This window comes from Petaurus breviceps, unplaced genomic scaffold (assembly GCF_028583685.1).
Source record: "Petaurus breviceps papuanus isolate PSGF00001 unplaced genomic scaffold, PetGlider_PUasm1.0 77, whole genome shotgun sequence".
Classification (NCBI taxonomy): domain Eukaryota; kingdom Metazoa; phylum Chordata; class Mammalia; order Diprotodontia; family Petauridae; genus Petaurus; species Petaurus breviceps.
Window position 1 is genome coordinate 3,424,109 of NW_027186492.1, and position 23,080 is coordinate 3,447,188.

General features: G+C 44.0%; 1 protein-coding gene across 1 annotated transcript; it reads right to left on the reverse strand.

Annotated features, from left to right (window-relative positions):
- Positions 1-379: 379 nt before the first annotated feature.
- Positions 380-22,905, reverse strand: RMDN3 (regulator of microtubule dynamics 3). The gene is made up of 13 exons (XM_069105752.1): positions 22,717-22,905; positions 22,334-22,527; positions 19,287-19,479; positions 18,539-18,682; positions 11,432-11,702; positions 10,177-10,279; positions 7,405-7,465; positions 4,775-4,850; positions 4,522-4,599; positions 4,188-4,286; positions 3,915-3,968; positions 1,654-1,734; positions 380-1,226 (listed from the first exon to the last, which is right to left on the reverse strand). The coding sequence occupies exons 2-13, from the start codon at positions 22,518-22,520 to the stop codon at positions 1,173-1,175; spliced, it is 1,401 nt and encodes a 466-aa protein (XP_068961853.1). The 5' UTR covers positions 22,521-22,527; positions 22,717-22,905; the 3' UTR covers positions 380-1,172.
- Between the last annotated feature and the right edge of the window lie 175 nt (positions 22,906-23,080).

Genomic DNA, 23,080 nt, shown 5'->3' on the forward strand with positions numbered 1-23,080 from the left:
ACATTCTTGTCAGAGCTCTGGCTTATTCTTAAGGCTCGGATGTCTGTTTTACTTCATGTTGATGCCTTGACCTTATTTATCTAATGCTGCATGTGCCCAAGGGAGAATGAACTTAGAAATGCCAACTAGGCAGTTGAACTGAAGATGCACAAGGCCCATGATTATGTATCGAAGGAAAGGGACAAACTACTCTAGGTGAACTGAAGTCGACAGAAACCGATTCCTCTGCTTCCTGCTGTCTGCAAATAATCTTTACCCTGATATCTTACATTGGACAAACTTACTGCAACGAGGGAGAAGTATTCTCCCATTCAGTGACTTCAGGGAAGACTGAGTTATCTACAAAGCACATGTGGAAAAAAGACAAACAATGACAGGATGACTTTGATCTCACTGCCACTTGAGCTGATTTATTTCAAATTTGTACCACAATACAGACCAGGTGGCTATAAATACCATAGCTTTATTAGTGCCCTAAACAAGATAATGCCTCACTTTTTAAAGGGTGTCAAGGTCCAGGCAGGGAAGAAGCAGCCAGATCCCATCCCATGCCTGCGCCTATGTTAGGGGCAAGATAAAGGTAATGTCTAGTTTTCTCATACCCCTTCCTCTTACCCTGACCAAACAGGGTGGGATCCTAGGGGTATTTACAATGAAGTTGGGATTGGTGAGTGAAAAGGATGAAAAGAGAGTTCTATGCTTTGTTCCCAAGGCTTTATAAAGTGCATTTACCTCCCCACAAACTAAAAAGTAGTGCCACCATCCTCCCACCGCCCCAGCTGGCAGATGGTTTTTGGTGCCACTGCCCTGACCAGGCCTGTGTTTAAAGTCACAGGTACTTCCTTCTGCCACCACAGCCCCAACCATAAAATTTTTTCAAAAGCACATGAAACCAGGAGCTCTGATCTGATGAAAAATCATCACACCTTTCCCCTTTCTGGTTTCAGGGCATAGTGAAGGCTGGGAGTGAATGAACTAGTAGGCAAACAGACGCGGTGAGATTGCAGCTCAGGACAGGATTCACAGCAACCAGCCCTTTCCCAGACTCAACGTTGCTCGGCCTCCACCCCAAGGAAGAATTTTTGTCTAAGCAGGGGTACAAGAGGGGACTCCCTCTCTCCTGCTACTGTATGTGGTGGTGCCCTTCTGGTGACAAAGGCCAAGAAATGTGCTTATTCTTCCAATGCTACTCTCAGCTCCTCCAGGTCCTTGTGGCAGACAACATCCTAGAATGAATGGAAGGGAGAAAAAGAAAGGGTCAAAGGGGAGAGGAGCAGAAGGAGACCCATCGCTACCTATCAAGAACCATGCTTTCATGACTTCTTAGCACTTACTGCTCAGCCTTAGGATGAAGAACACTGTCAGTAGGTAACCTAATGGAGAGGAGGAAGCTGAACTTCCTAGGAAAAGTATGGCATTGAAAAGGAACAGATCTGTTTGAGTCCTAATACTAGGCCAGTGATGGTGCTAAGGTCAGAAGCCAGGGGAGTGAGCTAGATCCAACATCTGTGTTTCTGAGAGTTCAGGACAGTTTCCCAGTCCCAGTCTAAACAGACAAAGCTCAGGAGACCTGAGGAAGCTTGGGTGAAGGGACTAGAATGAACAGAGCTGTGAGATACCAGAAAAAGGAAGGACATGGATATGGATAGCTACCTCGTTAGTGACATCTGGCAGCTCCAGGGCCAACTTCATCCACTGCCCAGCTTCAGAGTTGTTCCCTAGCTCCCTGTAGCACTAGGAAAAAGACACAGTAGTGATCATCATTAAAGGATGCTGTTGTTCAGTCTTTTTCAGTCATGTCATTCTTCATGACCCCATTTGGGGTTTTCTTGGCAGAGATACTGGAGTGATTTGCCATTTTCTTCTCCAGCTCATTTTACAAATGAGGAAACTGAGGCAAACAGGTTAAATGACTTGCTAGCACACAGCTAGTAAGTGTCTGAAGCCAGATTTGAACTCAGGAAAATGAGTCTTCCTGACCCCAGACCTGGCGTTCTATCCACTGTGCCACCTACCTGCCCTCACTAACAGATACTAGGAGCCTGAATAGGAAGTAGGGAAAAGGACAGACAGAGGACATAGGCCACTAATTCAAGCTGAAGTTCAATTTAATATGTTCATAAGTATGTGCAGAACACCACTAAATAATCAGGGATAAGTCTTGTATAGCCTCAGAGATGAGGACTGGGAGGGGCGGGAGGCAGAGTTGGAGGTAAATCTTACACATATCCTACTGTGCTACAAAATGGAGGATATTATTTTTCAATTAATTTATTTCATTAAATATTTTCTAGTCACAGGTACTTCCTTCTGCCACCACAGCCTAATTAAATAGGACTCCTGGGCACACACTGTTCAAAGACAGAAACCAAAGGTCTACAATTTTTTTTAAACTTTTGAACTCTAAATTTGAGGATATTATTATCATTAATAATAGCCTTTATTTGAAGCTTGAAGGTTTGCAAAGTGCTGTTCATATAATTTGATCTTACATGATATTAAGTGCATAAGAAAAGTACAGAGTGCTGCTGGAGAATCAAGGTTGTCAGGTTAACTCTCCTTTAAATAGCTGCTGCATTCCTCAGTCACTTCCTGCCACGTATATAAGATGGGCAGGTGATTCAGATGCCTACCCTTTGACCCAGCAGTAGGATTCCTGGGCACATACTGGTCAAAGACAGAAACCAAAGGTCTAATATGCATGAAAATATTCATAGCAGTACCAGTGCTGGTAGCAAAAAAACCAAACCACAAAATAGGTGCCTATTGATGGGGGGATGGCTAAAAAACCAGCCAGAACATAAAAATGAGAACCTTTATGTACTAGGATTTTCAGTAATATGCTAAGATTGACCATAACCTTATGTCCTTTCATGTCTGAATTCTATTACCTCACTCTGGAATTTGCTCCTTGTTCTCCCTGAAACTTCCAGTTCAGGCCCCCTTCCCTGCTCTGGCCTCATGTTCTTTACCTTGCTAATCCTTAAGCATAATGCAGCAAATAGAGTTGTAGCTTTGGAGGCACAGGACTTGGGTTGGATTTCCAACTGTGTCACCTGATCCATTAACCAACAAGCACTTAATAAGCACCTACTGTGTTCCAGGCCCTAAGCTAAGTGCTGAAAAATCAAACTGTCCCTGTCCTTAGTAAGCTTACGTTATCAGAGGAAATCTGAGCACAGAATGAATGAAAGAATAAAAAGTAGTTTAAGGAGGGGGAGCACTAGTAGCTAAGGGGTTTGTGTGGACGGCAGTGCTTAAGCCGAGAAGAAGCAGAGGCAAGGAAGGAGTAGGAGATGGAAGGTGTGTACATAAAAGGGCTTGGCTGCATCTGGATGACGGCATGAATCAAAGAGGAATGTATGTAACTGACAAGGCAGGAAGCGGGCCAGAAGGTGAGCTCTAAATGCCAAACCAGAGTTTTCATTTGGTCTTAGAGGTAAAAGGGAGCGTGGGAGCCCCCGGACCTCGGGCAAGCCTGGTGAAACCTGCCTTGGTCAAAAGTGAAATGAGGAATACTGGAATTGTTTGTCCTTTTGGGCCCGATCATGTTGAAGTCTATGATCTTATATAAATATAAAAGATTACTTGTACATGACAAAATATGACAAATTCAGTGAACAGAAAGACTGGTTAAGAACTGATACAGTAAAATAAGCAGAACCACAAGAACAATACCGATGACACCCATGCAATGAAGAGATCCCTCACAGGAAGCCAAGTTCTGAGCAGACGACCGAGGGTCCTGGAGAAGTGAGAATGAAACCTGCTGACCTGCTCCCAGAAAAGAGGCACGCAATATTGGGAGAGGAGATTGTCTACGCTGTCACAAGGAAAGGTTCCCTGAAAATTAGTGTGATGTGAAGACAAAAGGCATCAAGAATATTTTTAAACATAAAAGGTTATGATATTACCTTAGAGATGTACACTCTTCCAGCTTTGGAAAACCCTGGACTTAGTTCTTCTGCCTTAAGAAAGGAGACAACTGGGTCAATAACGGGGTCAGTTTGGCCCTCCAGAAGACAACCTCAAGCCAAACCTCCATTATGAGGCCCTGGCATCAAGGGGGAAGCCTTTGAATCCCTTACAGGCCCCCATGGAAGACACCAGATCAGAACAAAGCCTCCCGTTTCCCATGTTGGGGTGGAATCTTGCTCCCTCCCTCTGTCCTCATTGCCTCTTGATACCTTCAGAAAGCTCTGCAGAGCATCCTGGACAGTGGCACTGGGAGGGCTCTCAAACAAGGCTCCAGCAGTCTTCTTCTCTAGCCAAGTCAGGTGAGACACCTGCCACCAAAACAACAAATTCTTAAGTTGGGCAGGGAGAGAATTGTCAGAACTCACCCCCTTGCAACCTGAGACATGCACACTGAGTGCAAAAGACACACAGTGCCTTTTCATTCATTAAGTATTTACTGCCATTCTACAGATGCATGAGTTCCTCCAAAAAAAAAATAAAAAGTCAACTCGAATGGCCCAGGTTAGGGCCTCCTGTGACTGAAGGCCCTAGGAAATGGCTCACCTGGTAGCACCATCTTCCATGGAGGAAGTGAGACTTGGGGTTGTCTGGCTGGAGGGCAATAGCTCTGTCTATATGATCCTGGGGAGGAGAAAAAGCAGTTACCAATCAGATCTAAAGGGGCCAAACCTAGGAACCTAGGGGAACACCCCAGAGGAAGGTAACCACCCGGAGAAGGCGGCATAGATGTGTGAAGATCCAGGGAGGCAGCCAGGGCCACACCAGGGGTGATTTCCAGAGAGAAGTTCTTTCTCACCTTAAAAATGAAGCCACTCTGGATGCGCCTCTGGATGCCTTCATGCTCAGCCAGCTGACCACATAGGACCGCATACCTATCAAAGAGGCAGCAAGAATGAGCTTAGAATCTGAAGACCAAGTTCCTATGGAAAGGCGACACCTCCACACAAGAGGCCCAGGGCATTTCTCTATGCCCTCCTACCCTTCCACTGGCTCTCCAAGGGCCTCACAGCTCCTCCCTCTGCTGCAGCTTATGTTATCATATACTCTGCCCTTAGCTGCCATCTCTCCAGGGCAGGAGAAGGGAAGAGGATATTGGTGAAAAGCTAGGACTGACTCAAAAAGTCAGTCAACTGTGTATACCTTTTGATCCAATGGTTAGCACTGGTTGGTATAAACCCTGAAGGGTCTGAGACAGAGGGAAAGGACCCACATGGACAAAAATATTTACAGAATCACTTCTCTTGTAGCAAAGAACCAGAAACAAAGTGGAGGCCATCAAGTGGGGAAGGGCTGAACTATGCAACATGAACGTTAATTGGAATATCACTTTGCCATAAGAAATTAAAGGGACAGTTTCTAAGAAGCCTGGGAGAACTTCTATGAACTGATGCGGAGTGAGGGGAGAAGGACCAGGAAACTCAGGGAAAACTTGGAAAGACTCAACACTAACACCTCTTAACGATGCAGTGATCAGTCTCACCTCTTAGGAGAGAGGTGACAGCTGCTGGGGCAGCGTGAGACATAACATCTTCAGATAGGACCAATTCAGCAAGACCTTTGTTTTGACATGACTGCTTATTTTTCACAAGGAAGGACTTTTATGGAGGGCATCAAGGCCAGGGATAGTAATAGTGACATAGAGAAAAGAAACAAAGAGCTTTCCTAAAACACTTTTTAATAAATAGAAAGAAGATAGGATCTAGTTTAGAAAGTGACATGGATAAGCAGGGCAGTGTTGGCACCATTATGTATTGTGGTGAATTTAACATAAGTGCTAAGCTTAATGCTACACTGAGACTGGATATATATACATACACACATATGTATATATATTTATAAAAGATGTTTCTATATATACACACGTATGTGCATGCATATGCACACATGTATATTCTGTGGCTACACACAGATAAGAAGGGTGGGTGGACTTTTTTTTTTTTTTTTTTGCTTTTTGGAGGGCACTTGGGGTTAAGTAACTTGCCCATGGTTACATGGCTGGCGTTTGTGCACGCGCGCGTGTGTGTGTGTGTGTGTGTGTGAAGTGGCTGAGGCCAGAACCAGACTTGGGTCCTCCTGACTCCCGGGCTTGCGCTTTTTACTCACCGCACCACCTAGCTGCCCCCTGGTGGATGGAATTTCTAAGAAATATTTAAGATGATTAGCAGGATCTCAAGTTAAATAAAGCCAGTCTAAAAATGGGTCTCAGAAACTATTCATGGAGGGAACAGTCGAAAAATGTTATAGAAATTTGCCGAAAAGGACAAGATCTTAAGACAAGTTCCACCAGAGAGCATGGAAAGATCTTATGAGAGTAAGGACTGAGATAGGTCTTATTTGAAGCTGGCACCTGAAATGAGCTTAGAAGGAAGCTTGGACTTCTCAGAGGCAGCTATAAGGATGAGAGCATTCCAGGCATGAAGGATATAGATACAGCCTGTGCAAAAGCAGAGAAATGGGGGATAGTGTATTTCTGTGTGAGGACCCACACACAGAGGGCCACTTTGGCCAGACCAGAGATACTAATAAGCATTTCCTATTATCAGAACTTACTGGGCACAGTTGGGCAAAGAACAAGGAAAGTCATCCTGTAAACCTGCTCTCCTCATTAAAAAAAGGTAGGTAGGCCAAAGGGCCTGGTAAGTGAGAACCAGAGTAGATGGATGTGATGCTCATGGGGAAGTGGTGAAACTGTCCCCCTTCCCACACGTGGAGACAGCCAGAAGGATGATAGGAAAAACAAACAAAAACGCAGGCTAGCAATGTTTTCTAGGAGCTCCGGCCCAGGACAGCTGCCAGGGCTCTGCCTCATGAGGTCATAAATAGGGCTGGTTTTTTTTTTATGCCAATAAAAGAATCTATCCCACTAACCATCAGACTTAGCAGTTCTGCTCACAGAGCACCAAGTTCGTGGGCCCCACCCAATATAAGCAAAAGCCAAAGTTCATCAGTCAGGACCTCACACTGGAATCAAGGTGTCTCACGGTAGCTTAGTCAAACAGGTTCAGACATCAGCCATACTTTCCCTGCCCTCCTCAACCCACCCTCCCCCTACCAACTCCAAAACAACTCATTTCTCTGAACCTCATTTACTATGCCGAGTTCCTCTACTTCATTTCCAGGGTTGCTTCACTCAAAACAAACCAACACACACACAATCCAGGTACTGTCCTTCACAAATAGGCTTTGCTCCAAAAAAAGCAGATCCTTCTGTTTTTGTAAGGGGCCAAAATAGGAAGCCAAACCAGAGCTCTCTTAAAAACTTACAGGCAGAGCTGACTCTTGTAACTGCCAAGGAAAAAAATACACAAGTCCCCAAATGCCTCTGGTCACAGTGCGGTGAAACCTGGCAGAGCCAAGGCCCTAAATAAGCATCCTCCTGCACCTGAGCTTGGCTCTTCCCCCCAGAGCCCACAGGACACCATTTACCACTGGTGAGACTCAGCACTCTCATCCCCTTTCTCGAGGGCAGCCTCTGCTTCTTCTTTTCCTAAAAGATAAAAGACAGCACCAGAAGTTAGCAATATTTTGAAAAGGATTCTTTCCTACCCAAAGACCACCAGCATCCTCTTCAAAAACAAGCAGAGGAGGGAAAGATGCCTGCTCTAGTCCTCACTTTTCAATACTCAGTTGGAACCAGTTTAGAAGTGGCAGGTCATATATACATTCCTTACTCCCCCGAAAAGTTGTAAGACATCTTCTGTACTCCTCAGGCTCCTGCAACACCCCAACACTGATCTACAGTCCCAACTCCTCTCGTCCTCAACAGACTCGGTGAGAAAATGCCTGTGAAGTGCTTGGCAAACTTTAATGCCCTATGTAAATGTTGGTTATCATTAGAATTAAAAGGGGAAATAAATTCCAATGATTTTTAACTAGTGAGAAATTTGGGGATTATTTCTGAAACCAAAAGGTTAAGTACACTGATTAATTAGAACGCTCAGGTAGGTAAAATTGGGATTTGTCAATAGAAAGTCTCTTCAAGAAGAGAAAGAAGCAAAGTATTTTTTTTTTAACTTTTAAGAAAACTTTTTAAACTTTAATTATAATTTTCAGGGTTTTTTAAATCTGAGGGCAGTATAAATTCAGGCTGACCTCCCTATACTACTTATAGTACCATTCAAGAAAAATCAATGTTCAAAATTTTGACACTTGACCAAAAAGCCATTTTCTTCCTATTATACAAGCATAGCTCTGTTTTCAGGTCAAGATAACAATGTGACCTCTCAGGTTCCTTTTAGTCCCAGGATTTAGAACAATCTCACAAATGGCTGGCTTTGAAAGTGACTGCCCCAACAAGGAGTAACCTGGAGCTCTGATTCTCGATGTGGAAGCACTCTCTGCTCCCAAAGACAAGGGTTTTTGTGATAAGACTTGATGGATGGATCACGAGAACACTGGGCCAGCAGCAGAGAATCACAGATCTTATGAACTAAAATAAGTGAAGAGGTCACCTAATCCACACTAAATCTGAATCCCTCCAGAACATCCTAAGCAGTGGTCATCTGGCCTTCACTTGAAGACCCAGGCCTTCTCTTCCCCACTCCTGCCCCATCCATGATAAATGAATTCACTATCATTTAAGGCAACCAGTTCTACTTTGGGACAAGTATAATTGCTAGAATGTTTTCCCTCATATTGTATTAAGCCCAAAATCTTCCTATAGCTTCTACCCACAAATCCCAGTGCTGCCGTCTGGCAAATCTACTAGTTCCAGGATTGAGACATCAAGGCAACAGACTGGATAGTGCTGGACTTGGAATCAGGAAGACCCAAGTTCAAATCCTGTTTCAGACACTAACTGAGCAAGTCACTTAACTGTCCCCAGCCTCAGTTTCCCCATTTGTAAAATGAGGGTTTGAACCTGATGGCTTCTAAGGTCCCTTTACAACTCTAAATCTGTGATCCTAGTGAGCACCCTCATAAGGAAACCAAAATGGTTTCTAGAGGTGACTAGCAGAGTTACTTCCCTACCTCTTCTGTAAAAATGGGACAATATTTACATTAACCACTGTAGCTCAAGAGGTTGTAAGGAGAGCATTTTATTTATTTGCTTTTTTTTTTTGGAGGGGCAGTTGGGGTTAAGTGACTTGCCCAAGGTCACATGGCTAGTTTTGTGTTAAGTGTCTGCATCCGATTTGAACTCAGGTCCTCCTGACTCCAGGGCCGGTGCTCCATTCACTGCACCATTCACTAGCCACCCCAAGAGAGCATTTTATAAACTATAGATGAATTCAAAACAAATATTTACTAAACACCTACTTTGGGTACTGACCAAATACAGTTTCGATAAGAATTGGCCCCATCATCATAGAGGTTATAGTCTGTTAAAAAGAGATAACTAATACATATCAGATACTATAACAGGCCAATATATTATACATACAAGAAACCTAAAGTACATTAGTAAGTGATTTCTCTTGTGTCACATGCATCACTGGGGAAGAAAGATAAAAGTACAAGGGTCAGGGTGGGAGGAATCAGAGAAGGTTTCATTAGAAGAGTAACAAACACCGGAACATGTTTAAATTCCATTTAGGTAGAATTTAAAGACCAGGAAGGGATTCGGTAAGAGATGTGGAAGGATGGAACAGGCAGAGATATGGGGAAGAGAGCACTCAGTACGGCTTCAGAGGGCCTGGGTTCAGAGGCTAGCTCTGCAGCTCCCATTAGTTTCTTCTTCTGTAAAATGAGGAAATGGATGAGTCCCATTCTAGCTTTAGACTTATGATCAGAGGCAAGCTAAATTTGTTTCTAAAGTCATATTCTGGAAATGTCTACTCCATGGGTAGCAAGTCCAGACCCTGAAGACACCTACTCTCTAATCACCATGAAGTAGGGATAAGCAGGTCTCCCCCTGCTGACATCTGGGGTAGAGAAGCCAGGGTCCTCAGTGGTGGTGATCTGCCTTAGGCCAGTGGCCAAGACAACTCCTTCCCAGCCTAGCATTGCCCTGGGATGCCAAGAGCCCCTCTGAATGCTAACCATGCTGTGCCATGCATATACTTGCTGGTTCAGTCCTTTAGGCTGGTGTACTCTAACAGAAAGCACACTGGATTTGGGATCAGAAGACCTGGACCTATTAGTGTGAGCCTGGGCAAATGACAACTTCTGTGGGCTTTGTGGCTATTAGACTAGAAGATTCTTCTAGCTCTAGAGCTACCATCCAAGGTCACCCTTCTTTCCCCTGAGAATGCTCACCACTTTGGGCGTATGACTTTTTCTCATTCATCCCCTCGGAGAGGTCACACATGTCACTATAGCCCCGGGCCAGGCGCCACAGAAAGTCTTGTCGACTTCCATACTGTGGATGGAACAAAAGAGTTAAAAGCAGTTCTTACCCTGCATCTGGGGTATCAGGGATCCCCTGCTCTAGCCACTGTGAGATGCTTATGCTAGGGTGAGCAAGGAGACCATGGACCTCCCAAGCCTGTGTCACAACAACCCTTACCCAGTTGGACAATCCTCAACAGGTAAATGCTGAAAATGCTACTTAATGGGATGTATGTAGTATCCTAGGATGAAGTCATTTCCTCCCGATCACTAAGAGTCAAACCCAGGCAAGAGTGATGAAATGGAGGAAACTTTTAGTTAAGTATTTTGCTAACAAAAAAGGTCAGATCTAAAACTGTCTATTCCACTCCCTACTTCCTCAGCCCCAAATGGAAGTTCCTTCCAAACTTGCAGTGCTGCATGGTGTCCAAAGGCCTAGGCAATATACATGGGGAGATGGGGAATGAGGGTGGGAAGCAACCTACAGAGGTCCAGTCCTAAATCAGACAGGGAAACCTAAATCACCCCAGGCGTAATTTAAGAAGGGCTGCACTAGGGTGGAATTTTATCCTGGTTTTCTTGTGGAGGGTTTTGGTTTCAACATTCTTCTGTGAACAGGTGGGAAAAACGAATTCAGAATGCCCTCTCTCGTGTTTATTTCAGTGCTCCTTCAAATGGGACAAAAAGGCTGTAGCTCGAGCTCCAGGTGCAGATAGGAGAGCGAACAGGATGGGGAAGAGAACTAAAGAAGCAGGCCAGGTTCTTTTACATTTTTCTCCACCCGCTGAATGGCAGAAACTTTTCACTTATTATTCTTCTTTTCCCCATTTTCAGTTTTTGGTTTTTTTTAAAGAGTTGTTTCCTTAGGCACCAAGTATCTGGCAGACATGAAGATGTGAGAATCTTCTCTTTCAGAAAGCTAAGGAGAAAAGGGACAGGCAGGCTCTGGGAGAAGGGAACATCAGACTCAGGTGTGTCCCCACCTCCTCCATCCCAAAGTCAGCCACAGCAAAGCTCCGCCCACTTGGAGGTGGATTTTCTGTTGTGTCTTATCTCTGATGTTGAGGTCACTGCTTCAAGAGCAGGCCCAGCAGCACCTGCCACACTCGCCTCATGAACTAGCCGTGCCCAGCTGGCCCTGCTCACTCTGGGGCAGCGGTGAGGGTGGGGAGGGGAGCATTACCGCCAGCTTGTTGTTGAGGAGCCGCTGGAAACCCTCCTGTCTGCTCTGCCTGTCACCCTGGTGCAGCTCGTCCGCCTGCCGCAGCAGCAGGAGCAGCTCCTCTCCCCCCGCAGAATCCGCTGGCAGCAGGAGGGAATCCCCATCGCCTGTCAGGTCCTGGGAGTCCCTGCGTCCTGTCTTCACTGTTTCACAGCTTACTTCATCTTCATCCTCCTCACTCTCCTTTTCTGTCTCCCAGTCATAGTCAGACTCTGCATTGGCTGTCGTATACCTTGGGTAGAAAGAACATCAGACAACATCCCTCAGACAGACACTCTGGGCTCCATATAAATGGGGGCCCACTGATTCTCCCCCAACCAAAAGGAGTAACCAGTGCACTCATGTCTAAAACCACCAAAGAGTCAGTCAAATAAGCACTTAAGTGCCCACTGTGTGCCAGACACTGGGGGAAAAAAACCAGTCTGTTGTCTGAAGTAGCTCACAGTCTCATGGGAGAGACAACATGCAAAAACAACTGGGTAATCAAGATATATACAGGATAAACTGGGGCTAGTTTCATAGGGAAGTCATGAAGATGAAGGGGGGCTGGGAAGGGCTTCCGCAAAAGGCAGCACATTAGCTGAGACTTGAAGAAAGTCAGGAAGCGGAGAGGAGGCATAAGAGTTCCAGGCATGGGGGACAGCCAATGAAAAGACCAGAGTTGGGAGATGGAGTGTCAGGTGCATGAACAACAAGGAAGCCAGTGTCACTGGACACTGGGCAGTATTTGAAGAAAAGTGTGGTGTGAGAAGGCAGAAAAGGCAGGAAAGGGTCAGGCCGTGCAGGGCTTTTAAGTCCTGGGAGCCACTGCAGTTCATACAACAGTGGGCTGACACGGTGAGATCCCCTCTTGAGGAAGAAGGCAATTTTGATAGCTGAGTGGGAGATGAACTGGAGGAGGAGGAGACTTGAGGCAAACAGGCTACTGCAGGAGCCCTGTCATAGATGATGAAGGTCTGCACCAGAGGAGAGGAGCATTGGAGAGATGTAGAAATGACAGGTCTTGGGGTGGCTACCCTGGAGTCAAATCTGGGCTCAGACACTTAACAATAGCCATGTGACCCTGGGCAAGTCACAACTCCAATTGCCCTGCCTCCCTCCCCCTCCAAAAAAAAAAAAAAGGAAAATCGTTTAAAAAAAAAAGAAATCACAGGTCCTGACAACTGACTGGATACAAGAAACAACCCACTGATAGTACACTCCTCAAAGGGGCTAACACCTTAGTCAGCATATCAGAGGCAGATATGCTCTAAAATTAACACCTTGTCAGAAAAAGGAATAGTCGAGTAAATAGCCAGGAGAAAATACACCAGTCCTCTCCCTAGAGGCAAGTAGCTACATAAATATAATAGAAAGCACTACATGAAGGCTACTAGCAAACTCTGTGAGACTCCTCCCAGAAGTATAACTAGTAGGTCTCTTCACCTGCTTCCTTGGTTATGACCCCCTAAGCTAGGTCCATTCAGCCCTGGATTCTAGTCACTAAGACAATCTACTTTCTGCTTAACTCAGGGGTGGAACCCTCCCAATGACAAGATGGCTCCACCCAGCTGATGCACATAAATTCATGGTTCCTCACCTGCCAGGGGAATGGAGTCACAGCCATTAACAGAATCTCAACAACTGACCCATGAGTTGACTTTTTCAAATTCAGGAAGTCATGAAATGCTACAATCTATTAGACCTCTGCTTGCTTTGAAAACACAGGCTCCTGGAACATAAGACTATCCAAGGAAAACAAGAATTCAGGAAAATAAGAGGTCAAGAAAGGCCTTAAGGTCATAACAATGCCAGACACCTAATAATATTCAGTTCTTTTCAAGGCTAGAACTGAAAACACAGACCAGCCTGGGTTTACATATAAGTCAAAACAGATATGAGTCAAAGCAATTCAAGAAATCTATAACCCATTTCTTTCATCAGAAAGAGGGATTTTTACAAGGTTTGGTTGGACAGCAAAGAGCTGATACAATCTCCATGTGGACCCACAAACCAAGAACAGTACTAGTGTTATTGGAACAACAGTGACCACTGTCATTGTCTCTTACTACTCACTCAGCATCCTCTAAGTCCTTTATGATTCCTCTTGGGCCCTTGACTGAATGTATAATAGGCCTTCCTTCATTCCCTGCTATGTCTGCCCTCCCCTTCAGACTTCTGTGACTACCTGAAAAATAAAGGGACTTTCTTTGGGACAAAGCAGCTTAATCTAGAGTGTCTGGTCATGTCAAAGCTGTGAAAACTAAAATTCTTTCTGGACACAGTGCCCTGTCTCCACAATTTGCTTTCTTTGTGATGAAAACTCCTAAAATCCATGTTCTGAGGGCTGAAGAACTCTAAGCAACAGGAAAGAGTTCATTTAACAGATAATTACTAAGAATCTACCATGTGTTGGATGCTACGTAGCCTTGCGAATTATAGATGACTAAGACACGTGGTCTCTGCCCTCAAGAAACTTTTAGTCTAATAGAGATAATATAAGTACAGAAATAACTAAATACAAGTCAATATGTGGCTAGTGTCATAAGAACAGTTTAAAGAGCTACAAAAGTTCAAAGGTAGGAGAGCACTTCCGACTGGAATGAGCTGGGAAGACTTCATGGAAAATATGAAAAATCTGAGGTGAACCCTGAAGAGAGAGTAGAATTTCAACAGACAGAAAGACTTAAACTGTCTGTTTAGCAGTGCCCATGAATATGAATTTCCCTGTCCACCAATGGAAAGCCTACCTCTCTCATATCTTACTGTTCATTCCTGGAAGCCATGAAAGAATTCAGTTTTAAAGGATCAGAACCAAGACAATCCAAATAAATCCTCTCAATTCCCTTAGCGGAAAAATGATTTGTAACATCTAAAGCACGATCTTCCCTTGGCTCTCATTATTCAGAGTCATTCATAAGTTTGTGGTCTGTCCCAAGAAAGAAATTACTCATCAGACTCTCCTTTTCTGCTCAAGTGCACTGACTGTGGTAGAACTACTCCCTGACCACTGACCTGAATATTGGGCCAAAAATCAAACCACATGGCTTCAAATGACCAATTTATTCCATAAGCCAAGGGGTCAGCCATCTTGCTGACAATTCAAACTAATTTCAAGAGAGCCACATCTTCCCTCAGTAGAGGGACTACTGCCAATCTGTTCCCTGGGGGTAAATTTACTACCACAGAGTACACCAGTTAACTCACCTGGACAGCTACCAAGGGATAGGTCACTGTAAATATGTCCTTAGCTTTTGGTCATCTCTTTCCTATAATTCTAATTTGTAAACCACAGTGACTTTTATAGACTTTAGAATAAGCAACTATTTGTAAAGCTCTTTACAATCATCATCAGATGTTTGAAGTTCCATTTTCTGAACTCTTGGCAAAGCTGCGTCCTCTTGGCATGGTTCCAATTGTCAACAAAATATACAACATGAACTCTCTGACTCTGCCACTCTAGCTCCATATTACTCATAACAGTATGTTTTTTAGAGCTATCCCTCTGATCATCAAACTTTGTGCCACTAACATTTGTGATACTGGAAGAAAAGAACTTTGTTCTTTAATAGCCAGTCTAACTCTGCCTACCAAGAATGGACAATCTTTGACTATAATTCCCAAATGGCTCAATTCTAGAGCCTGTCCTCTAATTTCTATCCCTAGGTTTTCCCTCCCATAATATTCTAGCTCTACTCTCATTAAGCCTCCTTTCTGACCAAAAGCTTTATGTACCCTAAGAAAAGTTTGGAAATTATCACCATACAGTACTGCTTGCTGTTCACCAAAGGTTTTTAAGTCTACTGTCAAACACATGACTTGACATAACAAAAATCAATAATGGTATTTGTACACTATTTTATGGTTTATAAGGTCCTTAACATATTTTATCCCATTTGGTACGACAACCCTATGAAATAGGTAGTACAAGTATAATCCCATTTTTCAGATGTGGAAACAGGGACAAAGAAAGATTAAGTGACTTGCCTAAGGCTTCACGGTTACACAGTAATAGAACCATAATTCAAACCCAGAACTTCCAACTTTAAACCCATTACTCTTTCTACTATATAGCCTGTGCTGAGGAGAAAAGTTTTCTAGCATGAAGCATATTCTGGTCCAGAAATGTTAGGCAAGTAGGGCCACCTCTCTAAATCTTCAGGACACAGTCACAAGTATAGCTTGGCCAATCATGGCAATAAAAGAAAATGGCAGGTGTCTGACAAGACAGCATATCAAGCAACTAAAAAATACGTATTGTTAGCCTTTTTAAAAAAAAATCACCACAAATACCAACATCTGTATGACATGAAAGGGGGCAAAAAGAAAGTTGGCATTTCCCTGTTGTCTCATCTGTCCATCTGTGAGCTCCCAACAAATGGGACCTAGGACACAGAAAACATGCTTTTCTGTAGATAAAAGTCTCTTATATCCCTCAGAGAACGGTGGTCTCCATCACAACTACCTATTTTCTCCAACAGGGGACTGGTGAGATTTACTCCCCACAAGCCCTTTCCTTACCCACACAGGTTCCAAAGAGAAGAACTAGGAAATAATTAAAGAAGCCACAAACTCCAGTGAGAGAGTCAAGCAAGTTAATGGGTAAGAAAGACCAAGGTCTAGTACCTTGTTTAATTTTTATTTTACTCTTTCCACTAATTTCTTGGCAAAACATTTTAACCCTGAAGTTCAATTAAAGACAGTGAGGTTTGCCACCGTTGGCCCAGAAAAGTCAAGTAAAGGGCAAGTTTCTTCTTTTTCTAATTTATGTAGGACTGGGGGAGGAGAATGAGGAAAGAAGAAAATTTAGGTATAGAGTAGTTCAAAAGAAAGAAAAAGAGTCACTGAAGCACTTTTAACACATAGAAGAGAACAGAAGGTCAGAAAGAATCACAAACAGGATAGCTTTGAAAGTTACATGTTGAATTTATTATATATTTAAAGGAAAAGCAAACTGTACATAAGAGATTTAAAATCTCATGTGCATTCCTTTTCTTCTATTCTATTATATATGAAATGCCTATTTTACTTGGCATTTAAGTTCAAAAATTTTAAATGAAAAGGAATGAACAAAAATATTCTAAAGTGACTAAAATGTTACAATAGTTTATATATCAGAATTTATTTAAATGTAAATAGTTACAAAGCAAGTATAACTGTTTGTACTGATGTTTAATGTTAAATTCAAAACACATCGATCATTAAAAGCCACAAAAGAAGGGGCGGCCAGGTGGCTCAGCGAGTAAGAGCACCGGCTCCAGTGTTGGGATGACCTGGAGATCAAATCCCGGGCTCAGACACTCAGCACCACACCCAGAAATAACTGGCCGTGTAACCTTGAGCAAGTTACTTAACCCCGGTTGCTTAAAAAAAAAATAAATTATTAGGGGCGGCCAGGTGGCTCAGCGAGTAAGAGCACCAGCTCCAGTGTCGTGATGACCTGGATCAAATCCGGGCTCAGATACTCAGCACCACACCCAGAAATAATAACTGGCCGTGTAACCTTGAGCAAGTTACTTAACCCCGATTGCTTTAAAAAAAAAAAAAAGCCACAAAAGAAAAGGGGCTATTAGTCTCAAGACTAAACATAGGTCACTGGGACTGTTAGATTTGGTGGGAGTCCAAGATAGATTCTACCATTAACCACAAAGAAAAGAAGACATAAAATTCAAACCTGACCCCTGGGACTGAAGTGTCCAAATCATCATCACCAATTTAAGGTTAAGGCTTTTAAGGACTGAAAATTTAGACCTAGTTCTTTCAACTGAAGTGTCTACATCATCACCATCATCATCATCATCATCTAATTAATATTTTTAAACCTTTAAGGTTTTTAATGACACAAAATTCAGGCCTGACTGTTAGGACTAAAGCATCCATATCATCCTCATCTTCATCATCAACTTAAGGTTTAAAAACACTTAAGGTTTGCAAAACACTTTACATGGGATCTTATTTGATCCTCACAACAACCCTGTGAGGTAGGTGTTATTATCCCCATTTTACAGATGAGGCTGAAACAGGTTATGCGGCTTGCCCTGGTTCACAGAGTAAATGTCTGTGGCAGGATTTGAATTCAGGTCTTCCTGATTCCAAGGCTCTATTTTATCTACTACGATACCTACCCGCACAAACCACATGGTGATTTGCCTTGAATGAGTCAAGAGAAAGAGCTGCTACACTCTGCTATTTCCCAATGTATTGTATTGGCTGTAATTTGGCTCAATGGAGCTGCTGCTCCAGATTCCAAAGGAATAAGTTCTGTCACTTTTGCTGTTCAGTTGTGTCTGACTCTTCAAGACTCCAGTTGGGGTTTTCTTGGCAGAGATAATAGAGGGGTTTGCCATTTCCTTCTCCAGCTCATTTTGCAGATGAGGAAACTGAGGCAAACAGGGTTAAGTGACTTACCTAAAGTAACACTGCTAGTGAATGTCTGAGGTCACATTTGAACTCAGGTCTGCCTAACTCCAGGCCAGGAAGTTTCTGTCACTACAAAGTGTTAGTAGTAACATAGTAAAGTCTTCCATGGGAAGAAGTTTCTACTCCCATTGAAAAGGAAGCATGTGGTGTTACAAAGTCACCTGCAATATTGCCACACCATAGGAAATTATAAATACAAAGAATTCATAGAAATTTGGAAAGATTTGTATGTGAACTGAAATGGAACAAAGAACTAGGAGAAAATTTAAACCATGGCTAAAACGACATAAAGAAAAGAAAAAACATTTAAAGACTTCAGATCTATTCAATGACCAATACGTCTGTCTCCTCTAGGCAGAGGGGTGCAGAGAAAGGTCCAGGATACACTTTCAGAAATGGCCAATGTGTTGATTTGTTTTGCTGAACTAATTGTACTCTTTTGTCACAAAGGAGGTTTTGATGAGAGGGAGAGTAAGGAGAGGAGTCACTAGAAAGTGACAACAAGGTTTTAAAAAGAGTATCAATAAAACTTTTCCCCCAAAAAAGTAACCTGAGAATTGTTATTTTAACTTGGTCCCACAAAACCCTGATTTGTGACTAAAATCACTGGCAGCCCACAGCTAGGGTGCCAGGGGCTCTCCTAACTCTGTCTGAAGGCATAGGACTCACCCTCCCTCGCTCTCTCCTTCTGTCAGAGGCACTCCGGAGTTCGCACTGAAGTAGATGGAGCTGGAGCCTGTGGAGTCTCTTCTTTCCCTGCTGAATGGATACCTTCTTCTCCGAGTCACTCTTTGGTTCTCTTCCATCTGAGCCCTGAAAAGTAGGACCCATTCCAGAGGGTCAAACTGGATCCCACTCACATTTATTATACTTATACTACCACTCTTGAAGAATAAGAGAAGAGCACAATCCACATACACTGACAGTCTGTCCCAAAGGCCCATGTTAATAAAGAGAATGAGTTCAACAGCTCCCTTGTTCTCAAGAGTGGTCTATTCTAATGACTCAAAGTTTATTTTATTTTTTTTTTAAAGCAATCGGGGTTAAGTAACTTGCTCAGGGTTACACGGCCAGTTATTTCTGGGTGTGGTGCTGAGTATCTGAGCCCAGATTTGATCCAGGTCATCCCAACACTGGGGCCAGTGCTCTTACTCGCTGTGCTACTTGGCCGCCCCCTCAAAGTTTATTAAGGGCTTTGTAGGTGGAGTAGGATTTTTGGCCAAATGCCCTTTTAAGATTCAGTATAAATAGCTCAACTGGTGTGAAAAGAAAACTTAACCTAGGTCCCCAAATGCCCAACCTAATCCTGGATTAGAAGTTCTTTGAGAAAAGAAAAAGAAAGAAAGAAAAGAAATATGGCCTAGCACAGACAACAAAAGCTAAAGGAACTACCCGGTGCCAGTCATCCAGTACTCACTTGACCTCCCCCACAATCTCCCCAGCAAGACCCCGAAGGCTATTTCTCAGTTCTTCCACCTCCTGCCGGAGCTCAGTGAGGCTGCTCAACACAAAGTCCAGGCGATCCAGCACCTCTTCTTGCTTCTCCCTTGGCATGCTGGGAACAGACATAGCATCACCAGCCTCCCCTGGTGCTGCCCGCAAGAGCATCACTAAAGCATTAGAGACAGAAGACAAAGTTTGCGGTCTAGAATGAGACAAGGAGGCCTTCACATTTTCTTGCCCAAGTAAGACAACTTTGCTCCAACAAATCACTGGCCTTCACCAGACTGAGGCTAACTACTACCTTTCTTCTAATAGTAGTGAAATAGATCCATGCTAGAATCAAGTCTTTTGATGATCTGACAAGTGCTTTGCAAGAGAAAAATATTTTCTCAGAGTAGCAATAACCTGTCCTGCATATCTTTAATATCACACCAGCCCTGGTTCACTTTCACAGCTAACAGTCCAGTAAAACTAGCAAGAGGATGCTTCAGGGTGCAAATTCTTGTCACTATTTCACATAATGAGAACTAAACTTCTAAGCCAAGAAAATAAAAAGCCCTATTCCTTCTCAACACAATAGAGGCCAAATAAGCCACCAACAAAGTGACAGCTACTGAAAGATGTACTGAAGATATCCCTTGCCAACCCTATGGGTTAAGATGCTATCAGAGCCCCACCAAATTAATTTTTGGATTACACAAGAGGTTGATGCCAATTCCAAACTACTTTACACACACTTGGATGAGTAAACGTATTGCCCTGACTGTTGAGATGCCAGATGCTAAAACAGGAAAGAAACCTGTATGGCAGGCACAACAGAGCTGGAAATAAACCCTCTGTGTTACTAGCAATCCAGGAAGCTTATAGGTTACACAACATGCTCAGCAATGCTCAGGAATGTTGGGCGACAAAGATATCCTGGCTATCAGCCCCTGTTCCCCAAACCACAGCACAGAAACAGCCCTCCTAATGGTCAGCCACAGGCTGTTGTGAGAGTTCCAAAATCCTGTACTAAGTCTAAGATTACCACCTTGTGATAATCTGCCACCAAATGTATTGCAAGACTATACTCTGGGAGCTTCTAGCCCTTTTTGCCACTTGAGCCACCTAAAGCAGACCTGCTTTTGTTACTAAGGGCTGACACTTTTCCCTAGTAATGTAATAGGAGGGCTCTGAAAACTTACCTCTGTTATACCAGTATCAAGAAGAGGGGCTACTTGGACTTTATCTGTCTAGTGAAGAGCATTAACCTCTGACTTGGGATGTAATACCCTCCAACCCCAGCAGAGGGAAGAGCATCCCAACCCAACAAGGAAGCCTGTCACCAACGGGGAATGAATTTGCTGACAATGGAAAGCAAGCAATCTGGGGGAGAGTTCTAACACTCACATGTCAGGGTTCCATTTACCAAAGCCAATCAGGGCAGAATATTACCTAAACTTCATCAAAAAAAACCAAGGTAGAAAACTAGTCCTAATGCTGAAAAAGTCAAAACGACTCCCAGTGAAACCTTAGGAAGTTTATAAGAACCAGAACGTGCCTAATAAATCATCTTGACCAGTCCCAACCTTTTATAAGAATAACTTTTAAAGAGAAAACTGGGATCTAGAGGGAAGGAACACATCTAAGACTATGCAGCTAATGAGCTAGGATTTCAACACTGGTGTCCTCTGACTCTAAGGCCAGTTTCCCAACTATAAAGTTTCTCTGTCTGCCAAGTAGACCAACCAATCAAACCTCAAAATGAGATTAGTGCCAAAATTAGTGACAGAATAATTACTTTAAAAATACTCTAATTCACCTTAAATAAAGAGGTAGTACTGTGTAATAGAAAGACCATGGAATACCAGTTTAGGACCAGCTCTGCCATTAACCTGGCTAAGAAAGTCACAATCTCTCTAGTTCTCAAGAGTTTCATATGTAATGAAAGTCAGACTGGTGATCTCCAAAGTCTCTTCCAACAGTAAACTGTCTGATAAATTAAATTATATAATCAGGATTGTTTTAATACAAAACCCACTATTCCTTTTGCATTTTTCTGGGTTTCCTTTCTCCTGTGATATATACCCATATAGCATCAATCTAGGACTTGAAACACCTTAATACTTGTTGCCAAAACTAACAGTGAGAACTTTGCAATCTTTTCAACACCTTTCTACTTTTCCAGGGTTATGAGAGAAAGGAGATAAAAGATTAAAGTCTTTCATCACCCTTTTCCACCTGAACAAGAAATCAGCAACTGTACAGGCTTTGAGGATAGGATTAAAAATCGGAAGACCAGCATCTGACATCACCTGACAGAGTGACTTCAAGTATGCTATATTCAATTTAAACCAGTAAGTATGTACTTAGGACCAATTTGTCAACCTCTTCCCCTACCTGGCCTTTTTCATACTTGTAAAATGGGAATATATACAGGAATCCCTTTTCCTCTCCTTCATTTGTCAGGCCCCAACAACTCAATAAACAGCAAATCATTTTAAATACATAAGTTCAATAATTATGGCCACTTTTTAGTTCCAGAAAGATGAAAAATACTATCCACCTCCAGAGAAAGAACTGATGGAGTCTGAATGCAGATTGAAGCATAATTTTTCCCCTTTTTTTTTCTTGCTTTTTTTGCAACATGACTAATATGGAAATGTTTTGCATGATTTCACATGTACAATTGATATCATTATTCTTGCCTTCTTAATGGGTGATGAATGGGAAGGAAGGGGGAGAATGTTTAAAATAAAAAATTTTTAAGCATTAAAATAAAAAATAAAGCTGCAAAGGAAGGTTGAGTTCTGTTCTTGGGTCAAGGAATAAACTTTGCAAGCCTCCACCCAAGCCAAGTCAAGCATTCTGGACTTCCAGTCCTCTCTCGGCCCTGAGGCTAGGAACAGCCGGCCAGGCCAGACCACAGGTGGGAACTGAAACACCTAGGCCAAGAAACGGGCTCCCTCTGGCCAAGCGCTCCGAGGGGTGGGAGTGAAGCCTCGGCAGTGGCAGGGGTGGGGTGGGATGGGGCGCGCCTACCCTGGCGGTGAGGCTCCAGGGTGCGGGTGTAGCCCAAGGAGTTGGACGCGTTCCAGTTCCCGCCATGGCTTTGGGTCCGTTTCCTCCGATGGATGTAGAAGGCACAGAGGAGCCCGAGGCCCGCGGCGGCCCCGAGCACCAGCCCGAGCCCGGAGCGAGCGCCGCCCAGGACCCCCGGTCTAGACATGTTGCACCTGCAGGGCGAGGGCGAGGCAGGGTGAGGGGCCGGCCGCTGCCCCCAGCCCTGGGATACCCCCCGGCTCTGCAGCCCGGCCCGGCCCGCAACGGGAGCCCACCCCGCAAAGACCCCGGTCCCGGCCCATCCTCCGGGAGCCCCTGGAGAGGACGAATGCAGACCCCTCCGGGGCCCCTCGGACCCTTACCTGGTCTCCAGACACCATAACACCGCTGCAGTCACCGTCCGGCCAAGGTCCCGCCGGGACGAAGTTACGGAAACGACTCGCCGCCTCCCCCCACACTCCCCCACCTACCTATCTATCCACCTGCCGCGGCGGTAGCGGCGGTGGCGGCGGTAACAACGGCGCTGAGAGATGACGTTTGGTTAGAGGCCCCGCCCCGACTCCCTCCAGGGGGCGGGGCCTGAGGGACACCTCTAGGGGAGGGGGTGAGAGGAGCACGGGGAAAGGAGGGGGAGGCGAGGGGAAAGGGAGGAGAGGGGAGAAAAGGGAAGAGGAGGGGAAGGAAGGGAAAAGAGAAGGGAGAAGGAGAAGGAGAAGGGGAAGGGAG

Coding starts and splice junctions, on each gene's coding strand:
- RMDN3 (XM_069105752.1), bottom strand. CDS start 22,520: ATGTCTAGACCGGGGGTCCTGGGCGGCGCTCGCTCCGGGCTCGGGCTG. Junction 18,683..19,286: donor GAGATTGTGGGGGAGGTCAA/GTGAGTACTGGA, acceptor CCTACTTTTCAG/GGCTCAGATGGAAGAGAACC. Junction 7,466..10,176: donor AAAGTCATACGCCCAAAGTG/GTGAGCATTCTC, acceptor TTTATCTTTTAG/GAAAAGAAGAAGCAGAGGCT.